Source organism: Protobothrops mucrosquamatus, unplaced genomic scaffold (assembly GCF_001527695.2).
Source record: "Protobothrops mucrosquamatus isolate PMUCROS unplaced genomic scaffold, P.Mucros_1.0 scaffold212, whole genome shotgun sequence".
NCBI lineage: Eukaryota > Metazoa > Chordata > Lepidosauria > Squamata > Viperidae > Protobothrops > Protobothrops mucrosquamatus.
Window position 1 is genome coordinate 1,894,444 of NW_015386566.1, and position 18,176 is coordinate 1,912,619.

Genomic DNA, 18,176 nt, shown 5'->3' on the forward strand with positions numbered 1-18,176 from the left:
AGAGCTACAATAGGGCATATTGAAAAGAGTAGAAATTATTTCTGAGTAGACACATATAGGATAGCATTAGAAATGTGTTCATATTATCAGAGCTTGATAATAGTTCTTAAGTGGTACATCAAAAAATAAAATTTACATTGAATAAATGTTAATTTACATGAAGTCTGAGATCATGTTCATATTTTTTAAGGGTCATCCATTCTGATCTCTGCAGTACCCACATATGAAAGAGGCTCTACTTTTCCCAAACAAAATTGTTTCCAGTTTCTAAGGGGAACCTTTTCTGTACTGCTACTTTCAGTGCTGAAATCTGAATTGGGAATGCAGGGGAACTCTTGTATGAATGTGCATTTAGAATTTACCTAATTGTCTTTTTTGTATTTCTTTTTCATAGAGCTAGGCTCTGAGCATAATACATTTCAAAGTCAACAACATTTCTCTTTTTCACTGGAGGAAAGTATCAAGAAACAATCCAAATCTTTCAGCTCAGGTATATGTTCCTTGGAAATATGTTCTTTTCCTTTTCCTTCTCCATTTTCCCTCTGGAATTCTCTCTGTGTTGGGAAATTGGAAACTTGCAGCACTAATAGGAGGTATCTGTTGATTCATGGAATACTGTTTCCAAGACTTTTACTGCTGCATGAGTTTCTGACCATAGATTCTTTTTTACTGCACGCTTTATGCCTAGCCTTGGAGTTGTGTGTATGTGTATGTGTTTTGTGTGTGTGTGTGTGTGTGTGTGTGTGTGTGTGTGTGTGTGAGAGAGAGAGAGAGAGAGAGAGAGAGTGTCTCTAGCATGGTGTGTGGGGATGCCAGCATGCCTCATTAGCCCATCTCTTAGCAAATGCCAGGATTCCTACTTTCTCTGACTTTTTACATTAATTAAAAACAGGAAGCTAAGCCTGCTGCAAAACAGAATGCAAATGTCCAACCATGTACAAAAATGACTCTGGACTCTACAAGATTAAAAAAAAATGTTCCCAGTAGCTCCATCCCAGTTCTTTGTAAACATGTCTGTTTTGCTCATGAAAAAGACAAAATTAAGTAGGGATAATTGTGGCATTCTTGTAAATTGGTGATTTGTGACTTGTTACATTCCCATGGCAACTACTTTGTGAATGAGCTAGAATCTATAGTTTGTCCTTAATATCCTGTGTATGCTCATCAACCCTAAAACGTTTTGGACCACTGGATTATTTGCTTATAAAGGAAAGGCCGCTTGTTCAAAACGATAGAGCCACTATTGGTGACATTGCTGCAGAGATGCAGAGAAGATGTACAACAATTATCTGGGCTCAGGTGTTTAGAACCCATTGCATCATTGACTGCAAGTGCCATAATATCTGTATGGGATGAGGTGGCTGGAGTTTTGTTTGGGAAGGATAAGCAATCTGTTGACTGTTCTTAGCTGTAGCTGTTTATACACCGTATTTTTACCTTACATAACATAGCATCCTAGCATTTTTACTAACCTATTCCATTTTCTGAGTTTAGAACACACCCTGAGGCCATTAGCTTATCATAGGTATACATATGCTATGATACATATGATATGGGTTGAATAGAAACAGATGGAATTTAGTATACTTTAACTCTACTTTTTGTTCATTATATGAGTTCTGTTGCCAGTGTAAATAATTGTGTCTGGGACAGTTAGAAATTCAGATTGAAGCCATTCTTTTCTGGCTTCCCCTTTTTCAATATTGCCCATTCTCTAACATAGCATTGTATGTTCTTATTAACTGCTAGGCATTCCCTCTACTTCAAAAATTATGACCACTAAAATTAGCATTGCTCTTGTCGTCTTACATGGAAGGAATCTCTATCTTTTCCAAAGCACTGGCAAGAATGCTTCTTTTAAAGATCAGTTGATTTTTCATTATCTCTCTGCTGGACTGTACAGTTAGCAGATGAAGAATTGCTTATTGTATATAAAATAATTTAGAGCTGGAGAACAATATTTCTGGGTTAATGGAATTTGATTCCTGAACTAGCCCTATTCTAACTTCTAAAATGAGCAAGAGATGAAAGGAGATGGATGCATGAATAAATATCTCCATGAAAGAAGCTATAGACTGTTGATGTCTAAATTTGCCTTCACAAATCTGAGAACAGTGATACAGGGATACTGTGCTCCGGTCTTCATATATTCAAAAGCCTGAAGCTTGAGGAAGGTGATTCTGCCATAGAAGACATGGCTGTTATTATAGTTGCTATGGCCTGAAGTCTTCATGCATAAATATATAAAAGCAGATACCAAGAGAAGAAGAAAAGACAAAACTTTGAATATATGAATATAATTTTTTGAAGATTGCATAGCACCCATTCTGTTCATTGAGCATTTATGTAATGGGAACCAGATAACAGAATTTAACATTTCTAAATATTTTGTATATATCTTCAAATATATTCCACAGATTTGATTGCTGATGTTCATGAAAATGATCTGAACAATTCTGTAGATAAGGTAAGAAATGCTGAAATAAGAAGCAGAATGTATAAATAAGTTCTAGTAACTGAGCATTCCTTGTTTTTAATTTTAAAAATATACAATAGGTTGAATCTCTTAAGAAGCTTGAAACACTTGATCTTGTAAAGATATGTGTGCTATATTCTAGCTGCATAAGTAGAACTGGAGCCTCTGATTTCATTGTTCTGTTCTGAAAAAATGATGCTGTTGACAGTTATCAAAAATTTCATATTCCCATCTGTTATTCTGTATTGTTTGTATATTTAAAGTTTTATTGTTTGCAGTGAAAAGAAAGTGAAAATGTATTTTTATATACTTAATATCTGAGATTGACACATCAGTACAGAACATCCATAATCTTCGTTTCATCTCATCGTATTTGCTGGTTTTCACAAAATAGGGATTTATTTTCAAAAGGAGTTGTGAATACACAGATGACCACTTAAAGAACTTCAATGGCCTTTTTTTTCAATCATCTCCACATTTTTTTCCTAAACTAATAAGCATTTCATGTTGCTTTGAAGATTGAAAAAATGGTTGTCTAAAAATTTCTAACATTTTCCTCTGTTGCCATTTTTACAACTGAGCTGGCTCTTTAAGTGAGGCTATTTGTTTCATCGGTAGTAAAGGAGGAAGGGAAATAGGTTAAGCATTTTCTCCTTTCATAAATAGAGATCTAATATTACTGTTACAATTATTTTCTGCATTAATAGCTCTGAGAGGTTGTCCTGAACATAATCTTCTAATGTTATCCCTATAGTAAGTATGAGATAAATTGGGCTGAATGGTCCAAAATTGCCCAGTGTGTTGTGTAGTCATTTGTGAATTTGAACCCCGGTATAAATCCATTACTAGGATGACTAGACTGGAGAAAGGAAAACAGAAGAAAAAGAGCACTTTTAGAGCATGTTCTAATTTAAGAATGCGCATTAATAAAACCAATAACCCCCTAAAAATGCTATGCTGATCGAAAATGATATATATTCTTCCTTCAGCTTGCATGTAGTTTAGCACCTTGGGCATTATGACAAAATGGTACTAAGTGGCTGAATTGCTTCATCATGAAGTAAATGACCTAGAATGTAATGGGTTTTAACTTGAATCATCCTAAAGATTCCTAGTGAAGAAAAAAATGGAAAAAACAAGTATGGGCTGAATTTCAAATTAGATATTAATTATACTTGAGAGATTCTTCCAACCTCTCTGTGCATTAAGTTTGTTATGTAATTGTATTATAACTTGCTTTCTACAAAGAGGGTATGGTTTTTAATGAATCTTTGATAAAAATCATTTAACTTCCATATTGAGAATTACAATGAGAGGAAGAAAGATGTAGGTAGTCCTAAAATATATTTAATATAATCATACTATTTTGAAATTGCTTTAATGATTAAAAGCAAAATAGATGTCACATAAATACATGTAAATGTTATAATTCATTTTTCAAAGCATGGTGTATTGCAAGACTAATACCAGGAGAAACAACATCAAATTGTTGTTGAGATTAGTCTGTCTCTAAAGCTGAATTTAAGAAATTCACTTTCAGAGTTTCTTTCCACTTATGAAGGCCATATAAACTTTTGAATATATGTGTTCTTCTATTGAAATAGATTTAGAAATTACTTTTAGAATTGTCTGTATATCCCAAATAAATCCACAAATATTGGAAGTGAAGAGAGCACTATTGTACTTTCTAGACAGTATTGGCTGAGTACTAACATTTTTAGAAAAGGCAGTGACATTTTCTATTTCTTCTTCTATTTTTAATGGCAACTTCATACCTAGAATGAAGATATTAATATGTTAATGAAGAAAAGGGCCGTTTTATAGAAAATAAGAAGGTGTTGAATATGCAGATTTATTTATTTATCAGTCAATCATTTATTGGCTGCTCATCTTACAACAGATGTTAGATGTATATGATAGTATAGAAATGTAGAGGCTTTACACTGATCAATTTAAAATGAATTAGATTCTAAAGCTAGAAAATAAACCTCTGTGGATTATTTTTCACCTCCTTCCCAACATTTATTAAATGAGCCAAATTTTATCTTTTCTTTCATAAGGTAATTTCAGCCATCCAAAAGACCCAGCAGCGGTGTCTGAATGACTGGAGTTTTGTTGAACATTTTCAACCACAACTCCTCTTCCAGGTAATTTCAATTTGTTGCCTCATTTAGAAAACATTCTTGCACAGCACCTGCTTAACATGCATTTCTAGAAAATAAGTTTATATTTTCAATATTATACCAAAGGTTGAGATTAATCTGAGGACAATTACTCGAAAGAGTGTTCTCTGTGTAGCTATGGATATTCTAGGTCTAGGAAAAGTCATTTATTATTCTAGGGTATTTCAAAATTATGGATCAAAATAAACCATGGTCAGCCTGACAAATGGCTTTCTTCAGAAGTAATAGATGAAGTGCAACTTCACTCACCGTTTGATTTCTCAGTAGTTTTTAATAGTATTGACTGCAATGCCCTCCTAGATAGTTTAATTGCATTAGAGTTGGGACCATACATATATTTGCATGTGTTGTATGGAACTGAGGACTTTGCCTGTTTTGAACACATATGAACTTTGTTAGAAAGGACTAGTACATAATGTACAAGTTCTCCGAGATTCTTCAGGGTCATCAAAGATTTGATTGCTATATTATCTTTCCTGATAGCTTAGGTACTATGATAGCTTAGTATGAGTCACATACTGGTAACTTTATATTCTGTTTCAATGCTGTATGTGAACATTCAAGTACAGGAAGTGGTAATCAGGATGTTGAGTGGGATACTTTGCTGTCTGCATGTTATGTAAAAACTGCCAGTGAATCAGTTTCGAGTTTTTGCTTTTAACATACTAATAAGGTCATCTTTCCCATTACAGACCAGCCCATTACTAAAATAACCCATCCATATATGCCCACCTGTGTTATGTTGAAAATTGCAGATAACCATGTTGTACTTACTCTCCATTGGGCCTTCTCAGTGGTGATCCTGAAATTTATATGTCAGCTGTCCTTACAGCCAGGTGAAAAAGTATACCCCAATGAAATTTTTGACTTTTTAAACATATTTCAACGTACAGATATTTAATCTTCATTTCAATAATTTTGATAAATAAAGGAGATATAATAATGACAATATGCACCATTTACATTATATTGTGTAATTTAAGTAAACATAAATGCAAATTTCACATGTGAAAAAGCTGTAAATTTATCTAATATATAAAATTAGAATCAGGTGTACCAGAGGAGGGGCACATGAATAGAACACTGCTAGAGAGGATCTGGGAGATACCTGTCCTATTGAAACTTCAGACATTTAGTTTCATTTCTCTTTGTCATTGAAGGGTGTAATATCATCATGCCTAAATTGGAAGAGCTCTCAGAGGCTTTCAAAAAGAAAGATAGAAATGCATGTTAGTCTGGGGAGGGATTTGAAAAGATCACCAAACAATTGGACATCAATCATTCTACTATCTAGAAGATTATCTGTAAGTGGAGAAGATTTCAAGCAACTGCCAATTTACCCAGATCAGATTGTCGCAGCAAGTTCAACCCCAGAGCAAAATGTAATATACTGAAAAAAGTCTCTAGGAATCCCAGAGTTTGATCACATAACCTACAGCTAGCTCTCTCCACTATTGATATAAAAGTGTATGAGTCTACTATTAGAAAGAACCTGCCCAAATTAGATCTATGTGAGAGGTATGCCAGGCTAAAATCTTTGCTGTCTAGAAAGAACATCTGCGAGACTCAAGTTTGCTCATGAATACTTAGGCAAAAACCAGGACTTAGGTAACAATGTACTCTGGACAGACAAGGCAAAGATATTTTGCTATAGTACCAGAAGATAAGTTTGACAAAACCTAAGGGCAGCATTTCACCAGAAGACCCTGATACCAACCATAAAGCATGGTGGTGGAAATGTTGTGGTTTGGGCCTGCTTTGCTGCATCAGGACCTGGACAGCTTGCCACCATGAAATCCACTATGAATTCTTCATTGTATCAGACAGTCCTTGAAGTTAATATGAAGTCATCTGTCAGAGCATTGAAGTTCAGCCCAAAGTGGACCTTGCAGTATAACAATGACCTAAACATTCTAATAAAGAAATAGCTAAAACAAGAATTTGGTATTTTGGAATGGCTATCTCAGAGCCTGGTTCTAAATCCCTATAAGATGCTATGAAGCTGTACATGCGAGAAATCCCACAAATATTGTACAGCTGAAAAAATTCTGCATGGAGGAATAGGAAAAATATTCCTTTCAGTCAGTATCAGAGAACGGTAGACAATTATAAGAAATGCTTCCTTGAGGTCATTTCTATCAAAGTGGTCAATGCCGGGTATTAGAGCCAATGGGGTATTTACTTTTTCCACAGAAGGAAATGGCATATCTGTTAATTGTTTGTTGAATAAGGGATTGTAGAATTCATTTTATCCATTTACATCATGTCAACGCTGCTAACATCAGATGTTCTTGCTTTGAAAACAAATGGAAATGCAGCCGTTTTCTCTATTGCTTTTAGAATTAGTTGCTGCTGGGAGGGGGAATAGGGATGAGAATCCAGCTAGTCATAACAATCATAACTTAGTCATGGGAACCCAAGGACATTGGACCCAGAGCTGATAGTGTTTTGGCGGGCTGGAGAGCTGGGGAGAAAGCTAACTGGGGAATGTGATTTATGACTGTTTATTGGAGGAGGGAATTGCACTTTGTTACTTTGTATCCAGGGAGGGGAATTTCATTTCTGGTTTCAACTATGTAGTGCCGATACTTTATTCCTTGAATAAAAGATTCTTTAAGGTAAACAATGCCTCGAAGTTCTTTTGAAGAGTTTCATCTGTCAGAAGCATGACACATCATCTTTATCTTTATACTGTTTGAATAAAGATAAAATATTGATATATTCACATATCTTAAGAAAGAAAAAGCTTTACATGGGATGAACTTACATTTTCACATGACTGTATCTTTACTCATTTACTTTTCTTATTTTAAATATTATGTCTTGCTTTAGATTTTTCTTTTCCTCACTTTTTCAAATTGAATGTTATTTTTATATTGTTCTCTATTTTATACAATCATTTATATTTTGACTATACATTGTAAAACAATTCACAATTTCTATTATTGGTATCTTATCAGTTACCTATAAATCAGTTGGCACAAATAAATGTACCCATTGTCTTTTTTTCTGCATCACCTCTACAGATAGTCTCTTAATTAGAACGGATTTGTATTAATTCTTCTCTTGTTAACAGGTCCTTCATAATGCAACTCAGAATTATAGGTGCATTGATTCCTATTATCATACTCAAGATAACTCTTTGCTGATAGTCCTTCATAATCCCATTAATCAACATCGTCAATTCCAGGAGTTCTGGAACATTTCATTGCATTCTGATGTTGGGTTCAGGTAAAATGGATTTCAAATAGTATCCTATTATCATGTGGAAAAGGAGTGAATTATAACAATGAATAATAATTCATTGATAATGAATGACTGGTGCTACTTCATCATCATTATTGGTAAATTATTTGTACAGTTTAATACTGTACAATATATTTTTAAATATATAGTAGGTAACAATATATTTTTAAAAATTTCACACTTGTGCCAGACATTTTGAATAACACAAGGAAAATTATCAAAAGTTTTTTTAAAAATAGTAATTATCTTAAAGATTATAATTACAACAGTAAAAATGGGTTGGCAGTAGTACATTCATTCTTGCTGTCCTTGACCTCTCTGTTTTAGGTACCATTGACCACGGTATCCATTTGGGTCGGCTGCAGGGTTTGGAGCTGAGTGGTGCAGAATTACTCAGCACCTTTCTCAAAGGCTGGTCCCAACTGATGTCAAAAAGGGGCAAGAGGTCCAGCCCATGGCTACCACTTGTGGGATGCCACAAAGCTCGGTACTCTCTTGAGACCTTTTTAACATCTACATGAAACCACTGGGCAAGATCATCTGACATCATGGGATGTGATATCATCAGTATACTGATGTAACACGGCTGTACATTTCCATCCCCCTGATCCAAGTGGTGCTATAGCTGCCCTTTTTCAGTGCTGTAGGCTGTAGGCATCTGGGGGACAACAGGCTTCATCTGAACCTTGGCAAGATGGAGTAGCTGTGTGCAAAGGACCTCAGATCCAGTTGTTTATCATCTTTAGTTGTGAATGGGGTTGCACTACCCCAGACAGACCCACTGCACAACCTGGAAGTTGTTCTGGAATTTGTGATTCCTGCTCAAAGAGCAGTGATAGTCATGACTAGGCCTTTGTGCAACTTCATGGGTTACACTCTTATCTGGATCATGAGGCCCTATGCCTGGTCATTGATGGCCTAGCCATCTCTTGGTTGCATTATTGCAACAAGTTCTACATGGGGCTATCCTTGAAGAGTATTTAGAGGCTATAGCTGATGCAGAATGCAGCAGCGTACACAGTTCTGGGGGGCCTAGGCTGGCACATATAATACTGCTGTTCTGCAAGGTGCTTTGATTATCATTTTGCTTCCAAATCAAATTCAAGGTATTGGTTATTATTTTTAAAGCTGGCATGGGTCCGTTGTATCTGAGGAATTGCCTCCTCTGATTGGGACTAGCCCGCCCCCCTTGTGCCAGCAGAAGAGGCCTGTTACGGACCCAGTCTGCTAAGGAATTCCGTTGGTCAGGGTCAAGGAGAAGAGCCTTTCTAGTCATTGTTCTGACTGATAGCAGTAATACATTTTCCAGGAATTATCTGGAATTGGTGGCTGCCTCCATTGATGAATGGATAGTGAAAGAAGAAGCCAAATACCAGGAAGAAAAAATGGCTAAGGAACTGGAGGAACTTAGATTAGCTAAAGAGGCAATGGAGAAAGCTCCTGCTGAGGTCAAGTCTCCACCTTCTGGCAAAAAAGGGGCTGCTACAAAGAAAGCGAAAAGTAAGTATTTTTATGGTATTGTCAGGCGCATATGTTGGAGTTATTGAGATTTATTGCTCAAACAATAAAGAATCTAGTCAACTAACATTCAGTGCTAAAAATTGGCGCTAGATAAGTGTCAACAGAATTCAAGAGGGGTTGGACGTAGATGTGGGAATACAATAACTTTAGGCTGATGACTCGCCTAGCTTTGCCCCCCCCCACCTCTACCTGTTCTTCTCCTACAGATGCAATCTAGTGGTGTCTGTGACATAACCAACCTGTTATATTTCAGTTTGGAACCAGGCATCCCACTCAGAACGTTTCATCTGAATGTCCCAAATGGGCTGCTGTGTAGTGGAGCAAAGCTCCAAACAGCTTCATTATTCGGTGGAAGCAAAACTAAAAATGTTTTGAATATTCTGGCATAGGAAACAAAGGATACTCAGTATGAGCTGCTGCTCCTTTGTATTTTTACACCAGGGCCATGGGAATAAGGACCATGACAGTCTGTGTTAATGGGTTATTGGCCAATTAATTTTGCAGAAATATTGGCAAAAGGAACATTTTTTTAAAAAATATGAAACATACATTCACACACACACATAGACTCATCATTGCAGATAGTTTGACTGAAGTCTTTTTTCATACTTTTTTCTTTACTTAGCACGTAGGTCAAAAAGAGACTAAATTGTTTGAATACCCCTAATACATCCTTGTTTGGTCAATCCCAGTATTTCTATGCTATGGAGTTTCTTTAAATGTTACTGAACATTGCATGGGCAGTGTGCTAACTGTCTCCCTGCAAGAAAAGGAGCTGCTCTCTTTAACTATATAAGTAGCAAACATTAATTCTACAACAGCGCACTATCCACTTTTATTATACCTGTTGTTTGGCCAGGTGCTGCCAAACAAAATATGTCATCTTTAGATCCTTCAAACCAAGCTCGGCTCATGATAATCTTGTAGACTTTGACCTAAGGTAGTTTGCTATTGCCTTCTTTTTTTTTTTTAAATTCCAGCCTGACTTATAGTTTATTAGCCAAACAAAAACACCATTGCTACATAACCAGAAACCTAACCAATACAGATTAAAATTTCCAGTTTCTGAAATGCACTGTTGTCTTCAACATCAATCCTCAAGAACATGCAAAATACATATACACAAAACATCAGCAAGCTCAGATGGGCAACATAAATATTTCACAAACAAAACAAACAAAATAAATAAATAAAAGCAAGGGAGGGTAGGTATTGCTTGCTTTTTTGTTTACATGAATATTGCTAACTTTGGAGATGATTTTTCCTAATCTGTTCTACTATCCTGGTATTTCTTGGTGGTCTCCCATCCAAGTATTAAACAGGTTTGGCCTACTTAGTTTTGGGAGATCAGCCAAGGTCAGCCATATACTTCTACTTAACTCATCTATGCTTTTTCCTACCTGAAAAGCACTTGCAATTTTCAGGCATGACAAGAGATAGATCTGTTTAATTCTCCCAATGATTATGAGAGAGTAGCTTTTCTGAAGCCAATTATTAGGCCAGAATGGAAAAGTACATATTTCTATTTCAGTGGAAAGTGCTTTTTTGAGGAGAAACATACTGTACTGTTGGATTTCATTGAAAACGTCTTCCTACAGAGTCAGATTTTTGCTTGCTTAAAATATTTGTCACTTACCCAAGGAACCATTTATACAACAGTCTCATATTATATGGTATAGTTACAATCTTTATGCTTTCTCAAATTTCAAAGGTTCTTCCAAAAGTAAAGTAGAGGTTTCATCTGAACCTGTACCTGAGAAGGAAAAAAATATATTTGTCAGAGATGAATCTCTCAAGGTAACTACTGATTACTACTGAATACCACTTATTCCTCTATTTATGTAGTTGAGATATAAGAATATATCTAGATTAATGTATTAAATTAGCAGTTGTGATCATAGTAATATTACTGTGATGCAGTATTAAATAATGCATATTATAGTAATGTCTAAATCACTTGATAGTTGAAATGTAATGCAAGCAAATAATCATGTTGCTTGCAACAATTGCCTAAAATAGCAATTTTTCTAAAGAGAAAAATAAAGAAGCCTTTCAATCATGGATTGATTTGTTGGGGCAAAACCCAAATTGCTTGTCATGTTAGGTCTGACTCTGAGCTTTCCTTTTTCTATAGGCCTGGAAAGAAGAGCAAGAGAGACTGTTGGAGGAAGAACGCTTAAAAGAATTAAAAAAAGCAGAGAAGAAGGAAAAATCTGATGGGAAAAAGAAAGGCCAGGGTAAAGAGCCACCCATTCCTGAAGAAGGAAAAGCATCGAAGAAAAAGGGTTCTAAGGATAAAGCAGAGACATCCAAATCATCAGAGGCTGAAGATCAGGCCAAGTTGCAGAAACAGAGTAAACAAACTGTGCCTCCTGTGCCTGCAGAGCAAGACTATGAGGTGAATCAATTAAGGATTGTATAAATTACTGGAAATAATTCTAGTTATTGGGTCCACCCTTACAAGGTTCAGTAATAGGTTGCACCTTTCAAGAAGTCGCCAGCTAATGTTTTGTCTGAAGCCTGGATTTTCTTACACAATCAATGTAGTTGTGCCCCAGCAATATTCTGGTGTGGTGGTCTTTGTTATCCCTATAATTTCCCATAATAGATTGTATGCCTGCGAAGACCTTTATTTAGATTCTTTTTAGGGTTTTGTTGACTTTAGTTAATTGCCAGGAATATTTAGGAGTTTCTGATGTCAGAAAAATAGCAAACTGGGACATTTTATTACTTATTTTGTATTATTTTGGTTATTTAAATGTTTGTTTGGCTCTTAGCTTTTATAAATTTCCTGGAAGGGAATTTTAATCAAAGCAGTTTTAAAAAGAAAACCATCTAAAGCTTCAGGAGAATGATAATATGATGGCATCACTGGAGGGAAGAGAAGTTAATATCAATAGATAATTACTTATGTTTATCTATGTATCTAAAGGTACGGAACCTTCCAAAGTTTTTGGAAACAATTAGTTTGTGGCGTCTTGGATAGAGATAGACTAACAAACAGACATCCCTGGTTTCCTGCCTTTCACCTTTTTATGTACATAATTGTACCAGGATAAAGATGGAAAACAGAATGCAGGGTGATCTTTCTACATCACAAAAAAACAATAGTTTGATGGAAAAGGATGATCTTATTTTCAAGAGTGCCTTTCTTGTTGATCTTGACCATTGGAAAGGTTCATAACAGGAGAGGTGGTTCTTAGATAGGTCCTAAGGCAGCGGTCTTCAAACTTGGCCCTTTTATGACTGGCTGGCTGAGGAATTCTGGGAGTTGAAGTCCACAAGTCATAAAAGGGCCAAGTTTAAAGACCCCTGCCCTCTACTTAGCTTGCAGAGCATACTGTATCTCTAGTCAAGAAGCTAGTAAAGGGTTTATTGCCAAAACTTATACAAGAAGTGTCCTCCCAAGGAACGCCCTTTCCTTAGGACCTCCAGAAGCAAGATCTAGTACATAAGCCAACAAATCCATTCAGTCTGAAAAGCTTCACTTGTATTTTTATTTTTTGCTTCAGGACCACAGAGATCACCCATACATGGCCTAAATGGATGTGAAACTCTCAGATCTGCAAAAAGAACAGAAATAAATTAAGCAACCATTCCAAATTTTGATTTCATTTTCATTTTTAATTCCCAGGAATTGAGCCTCCAAAGCTTGATTTAGTAAAAGAAACCATATTTCCTGATTTGATTTGTTAGTGATTCCCAGTTTCCCCATTACTTATATTTAATTTGATTATATATTGTTCTATAACTGTTCTCTTCTAGTTTCTTGGATATAATATGGGTGAGAATCCCATTCAAGTTTCAGGGACTATCCATTATCTTTTCCCTACTGATGGAGGGCAAATCCAAGCAGAAAAAATAATGTTTGAAAAAGGTAATTTTTTCATATTGTGAAGGTTTCTTATGGGACATTGAAATCATGTTTATGTGCTTGTCACATAGTATAAACATTGTTCTGAAACTTCAATCAGAAATTAAATTAATTGGAGGATAAGACTTTCTATGACTAATACTATAGCCATGCAGGCTAGATATTATTTCCACATTGCAGACAAAACACTTCTCAAAAGTAATTGCTGCAGAACATGCTGGAAGATGAAATTCCACCTACATACTGCTTGTTGGCTTCTCATACGTATCTGATCAGCTGGCTGTGGGAATAAAATAGTGAGGACTGATGGTGGGATAACATATAGGGCAGTGATGGCGAACCTTTTAGAGACTGAGTGCCCAAAAACTCGCCCCACCTCCGTTCCACCTCCTGCCCCGCCCCCGCCCCATCCCCCGCCCCCCCACCCCGCCTGCCCGCAGGGCCACTCATCGCCTTCAGGGCCTGCCGCAGATTGCCCAGGCAGCCCAGCAGCGCCATGGTGGCCATGCCCTCTGCCCACACCCCGCAGCATCAACTGTGCAGGATGGGGCGTGAGGGCAGAGTCTTGTCTACGCTGCCTGGCTGCCATGTCCTTGGCTTTGCTGCTCCGTGTGGGCCACGCTCGGGGGCGACTCTCCTCCAGGGGGGGCTGCTGGTGAGGAGGGGATCGTGGGGGGAGGCGAGGCTGGGGCAATGGCACTTGTGCCCACAGAGAGGGCTCCGAGTGCCGCCTCTGGCACGCATGCCATAGGTTCGCCACCACTGATATAGGGTCTTAAGCCCAGCTATGTTCAATAGGACTTGCTTTAATATAAAATGAACAGTTGAAACAATGTGACAAACTGACATGTTATTTAACTGAGTCCATTCTCAACTCTAAATACACAAAATGTATTAGAAGAAATTAAATGCAAAGAAACATACATTGAAGGAAGTTCACTAAGAGATAGCTCAATAGATCTTGATATGTGTGTTTTGAATTCTGATATTTAAAATTATTAAATTCTGACAGTGCTATTTAAAAATGATTTCGTATCACTAATCAAAATTAATATGCCAGACAGAGGAAGTTAATTATTGATATAAATTCTATGGGGATATTTATGTATCAACAAATCAATTTAATTAAAGTATTATTTTAAGAAAATTCTGTATGCACTTTGTTTTTGAAAATTATACTTATTTACCGGTATGTATTTTACTTTAAAGATTATACTAGATAAGTTAATATGGAAAAGAACTAGGAAGCTATATCTAACTTCAGAAGATGTTCAGCAAATGTTCTAGCAATTTGTATAATGTAATTGTTATATGGATTATTTAACATTAGAATCATGACTGCCCATTCTGATACTAATTATTTTTTTGTTTTCTTTTTTCTAGGGTCAACCTTAGTTAAAGTGAAGGTGATAAAAGATAACCACAGTTTTTTCATTCATATAACAGATCCTCAGATAAGACTAATAGATGAAGAAGAAAGTTTTGGTTCCCTAGAAGAACATGAGATAAAGCCAGGTAATTGAGTGAATATTTTAAAAAAATCATTTAGGTAACTATAAATGACCAAATCATGGTTTCATTATTCATAAAAATGCTTCAGAAATGCATGTTTCTCTTTTTGTGTGCAACCATTCCCTTGAGTAGCAAAATCCATCATTCATCGCAGTTTCTCTGATTCACTTATAAAAGCTTTACATCTATACCAAATTCCATATAGTGCATATTCCTATATGCAGTTTTACTAATATAATACTCTAAATTGGTTTTTTTTAATAAGCAGTGGTAGCACATTATTTAAGCCTCTCCAAAACATTTATTGTTTTTGGATATTTATCATGACAGTTATTTTGTTCCCTATTCATTGACTATTTTGAGAAGAAATATCCCTTCTCTAGCAAGCATGACTTTTAAATATTATGCTAGAGAAGCAAATTTTTATTTGATTTTAGATTTTTTTATCTTGCCTTTATTATTTTTATAAATAACTCAAAACAGCAAACATACCTTATACCTCTTCCTATTTTCCCCACAACAACAACAACCCTGTGAAGTGAGTTTGGTTGAGAGAGAGAGTGAGCAGCCCAAAGTCACCTAACTGGTTTTCATGCCTAAAGTGGGATTAGAACTCACAGTTTCCTGGTTTCTAGCCAGGTGCTAGAAATTGGCTCCTGGTTTGCCCATCTCTTGTACATATATCAGGTCTCTACAAGGCAACTCAGTCAAAGGCATTATTTTCTCTTAAGAGTAAGTCTTTGGAATCAGGCATTAAAGGTCACTTATTCCAAGACTGCAACGCAATTTATAATTCTTGGCTTGCTAGTTTTATATCTTCTCTAATGTGTGAATCAAGGACATTCCACCATCTGTAGAGGAGTGATAATTGAGTTGTCCAGGGAGAATCTTTGATTGCTCTACTAATGTACAATTTATTTCACCTCACTATACTTCCTTCTACATCTACATCTTAAACTTAATTCCTCCCCAGTCACAGTTTTCAATATTCAGAGTGGCCTAAAGATCTTGAGCTGTCTGCAGTGGCTCCATATTTGGCGCTGGACTGTATGGTATCATGCAGAAATCTTGTTTCTGTTAACCAGCTGAGCCAAATTTATCTAGAAATTTATCTGGATTCAGTTTCTTGTCCAAGCTCAGAACTGCCCACCCTGGCTGAGACTTCTTGCATAGAATCTTCCCAGTGAAGCATACTAGAGACCTGTAGTTTTCTTAGTACAAGAGAGAGAAAGAATTTTTTTTTGGTTAATTAAACACAGACTTGTGCAATTAATGCTTCCAAAACATCTTTGTCCATGATAAGTGTGTATATCTTTTCTCCTTATGTATAAGTGGAAGATTAGACATCAAATTTGTCTTCTGTGAGCTGATCTGATCTGGAAGTGCAGCACCCAGGGATCTCTAGGGCAGATGATGAAGTTCCACCTCTTTTGAACATCATGATGATTTTGATGAAAGCCTTTAATGAACCCCTCAAATGTTTGGGAAAGCACTGAGGCCCTGCTAAAGCTTTGCCAATTAACCAATTAACTTCAGCTTTGCTTAAGTCAGGGTGTCAAACTGCTGGCCCGCGGGCCGGATGCATCATAGCGAAACTGCGCCCACCCCATTACCGGCAATGGCAAAAAAGTCACGATACTGTATGTCGTCACGTGACGTTGCGAGTTTGACACCCCTGGCTTAAGTGGACACTGAAGTAATCCAGGTGTTTTGGACTCTGCCTGAAAGCATTATCTTATTGCAATACCTTTTCTGTGACAGATTTTTACCTTGATGCTGTAAATACTGTCCTATCATCCAGAATCTTGGATTATTCTATACTAGTACGGTACGGAAATCTGTGTAGTGATTATAATACTTTGTATCCAAATAAGTGGCTCCTACAAAACAAGGTTGCTTCCTGAAATGGTTTCTCTTCAAAAATGAGTCAATTCCTAATGTTCTCTTCATTTAGAACCTCAGTATTATTAATAAAGCTTCTTATAGCAGTTTAGAGTTCTACCAGTTGAGAGAGGCTTTTTTTACCTAATTTAATTTTTTTTTGTGAACTATCAGTCAGTGAACCAAAAGTCAGTGCCCTGTTCATCAGGAAATAATAGCTACATTTGTAATAATTGTTACATGTTCAGACATAAACATTCATTTTCCTTTGTTTTAGAAAAAACAATTAATCAAGGAAAACCTGTGGGCAAATTTGCCTCATTTTCGGCAACCTTAGAAAATGAAATCCATCTTTCCTTTAGTTGTTATGGGGCTTCAGGAAAAGCAGCAGGTAAAACATGGGAAAAGGAAAATGTTTAAATATTCTGTCACATTATATTGAAAGAAATTTTTTATCGTAGGCATTACCTTATAATGGATTTTTAGCATCTTCTCAAAAGTGTTATTTAGAATCCACACAGTTCCAGGGAATTTTTAAAAATTCTGTTCTGTATTTGTTCTCATGAATAAATTTGTGGCAAAGCAAAAAATAAGAATCAAAAGACATATTCAAATACAAGTTGTTTATGTATTTCTATCCTGTTTTTTGTGAAAAATGTTTGATAGCTGATCTCAGATGTCTGCTAAAGAGAAACCTCTATTTCAGAGGTCACCAACCTTTCTCAGTTGACGGACCAGACGGAAAGGGAGGGGGAAGTATTTTATATGCACATGCGCATGCACGGGGCCACAAGCACACACACAATGCAAACGGGGCAGGGCTAGCGCCTGCATGATGCTCACTAACCCTACCCCATTCTTGTATGGTGCAGCGCCCCATTTCCGCACACCAAGGCGCAGCGGCATCCCATTTTTGTGCCCTGAGGCGTGGCCACAGAGCTAGTGCAAGTGGGTGTGCACGCGCACATGTGTGCACACTGGCCAGCCTGTTCCGCGGCCCAGTGGCCGGCAGACCACAGACCACTACCGGGCCGCAGCCCACAGGTTGGGGACCCCTGCTCTATTTGATTGAGCAAGATTGCCCACCTAAAATTCTCAAGAATCCTCTTCCTTTTCAGCCCAGCCTAGCCTGCACAGGTAGCTTGCAAAAATAAAAAGTAATCCAGATAGCTCTAAATTACTGTTCATTCCTGAGTTAGTTCCACTGAAATTCTGCTCTTGGTGTCAAACCCTTTAAATCAGGGGTCCCCAACCCCATGACCTGTTAGGAATCAGGCCATTCAGCTGGAGATAAGTGGCAGGCGAGTGAACGAAGCTTCACCTGTACTTGCAGCTGCTCCCCAGTGCTAGCATCTCCATCTCAGCTCCACCTCAGATCATCAGGCATTAGATTCTCATTAGAGGGCGAACCCTACAGTAAACTGCACATGCAAGCTATTTAGATTGCATGCTCCTCCTCTCCCCCCCCCCCCCCCCCCCCCCC

General features: G+C 36.9%; 1 protein-coding gene across 1 annotated transcript in view; it reads left to right on the plus strand.

Annotated features, from left to right (window-relative positions):
• The window catches only part of SPAG17 (sperm associated antigen 17), a 118,082-nt gene that overhangs the window by 53,024 nt on the left and 46,882 nt on the right, over window positions 1-18,176 (plus strand). The window contains exons 15-24 of the mRNA XM_029283757.1: window positions 395-490; window positions 2,418-2,467; window positions 4,537-4,623; window positions 7,736-7,890; window positions 9,215-9,405; window positions 11,138-11,223; window positions 11,561-11,824; window positions 13,192-13,303; window positions 14,684-14,815; window positions 16,971-17,084. Coding sequence (XP_029139590.1) covers window positions 395-490; window positions 2,418-2,467; window positions 4,537-4,623; window positions 7,736-7,890; window positions 9,215-9,405; window positions 11,138-11,223; window positions 11,561-11,824; window positions 13,192-13,303; window positions 14,684-14,815; window positions 16,971-17,084 — 1,287 coding nt within the window. The remainder of the gene's footprint in view (window positions 1-394; window positions 491-2,417; window positions 2,468-4,536; window positions 4,624-7,735; window positions 7,891-9,214; window positions 9,406-11,137; window positions 11,224-11,560; window positions 11,825-13,191; window positions 13,304-14,683; window positions 14,816-16,970; window positions 17,085-18,176) is intronic.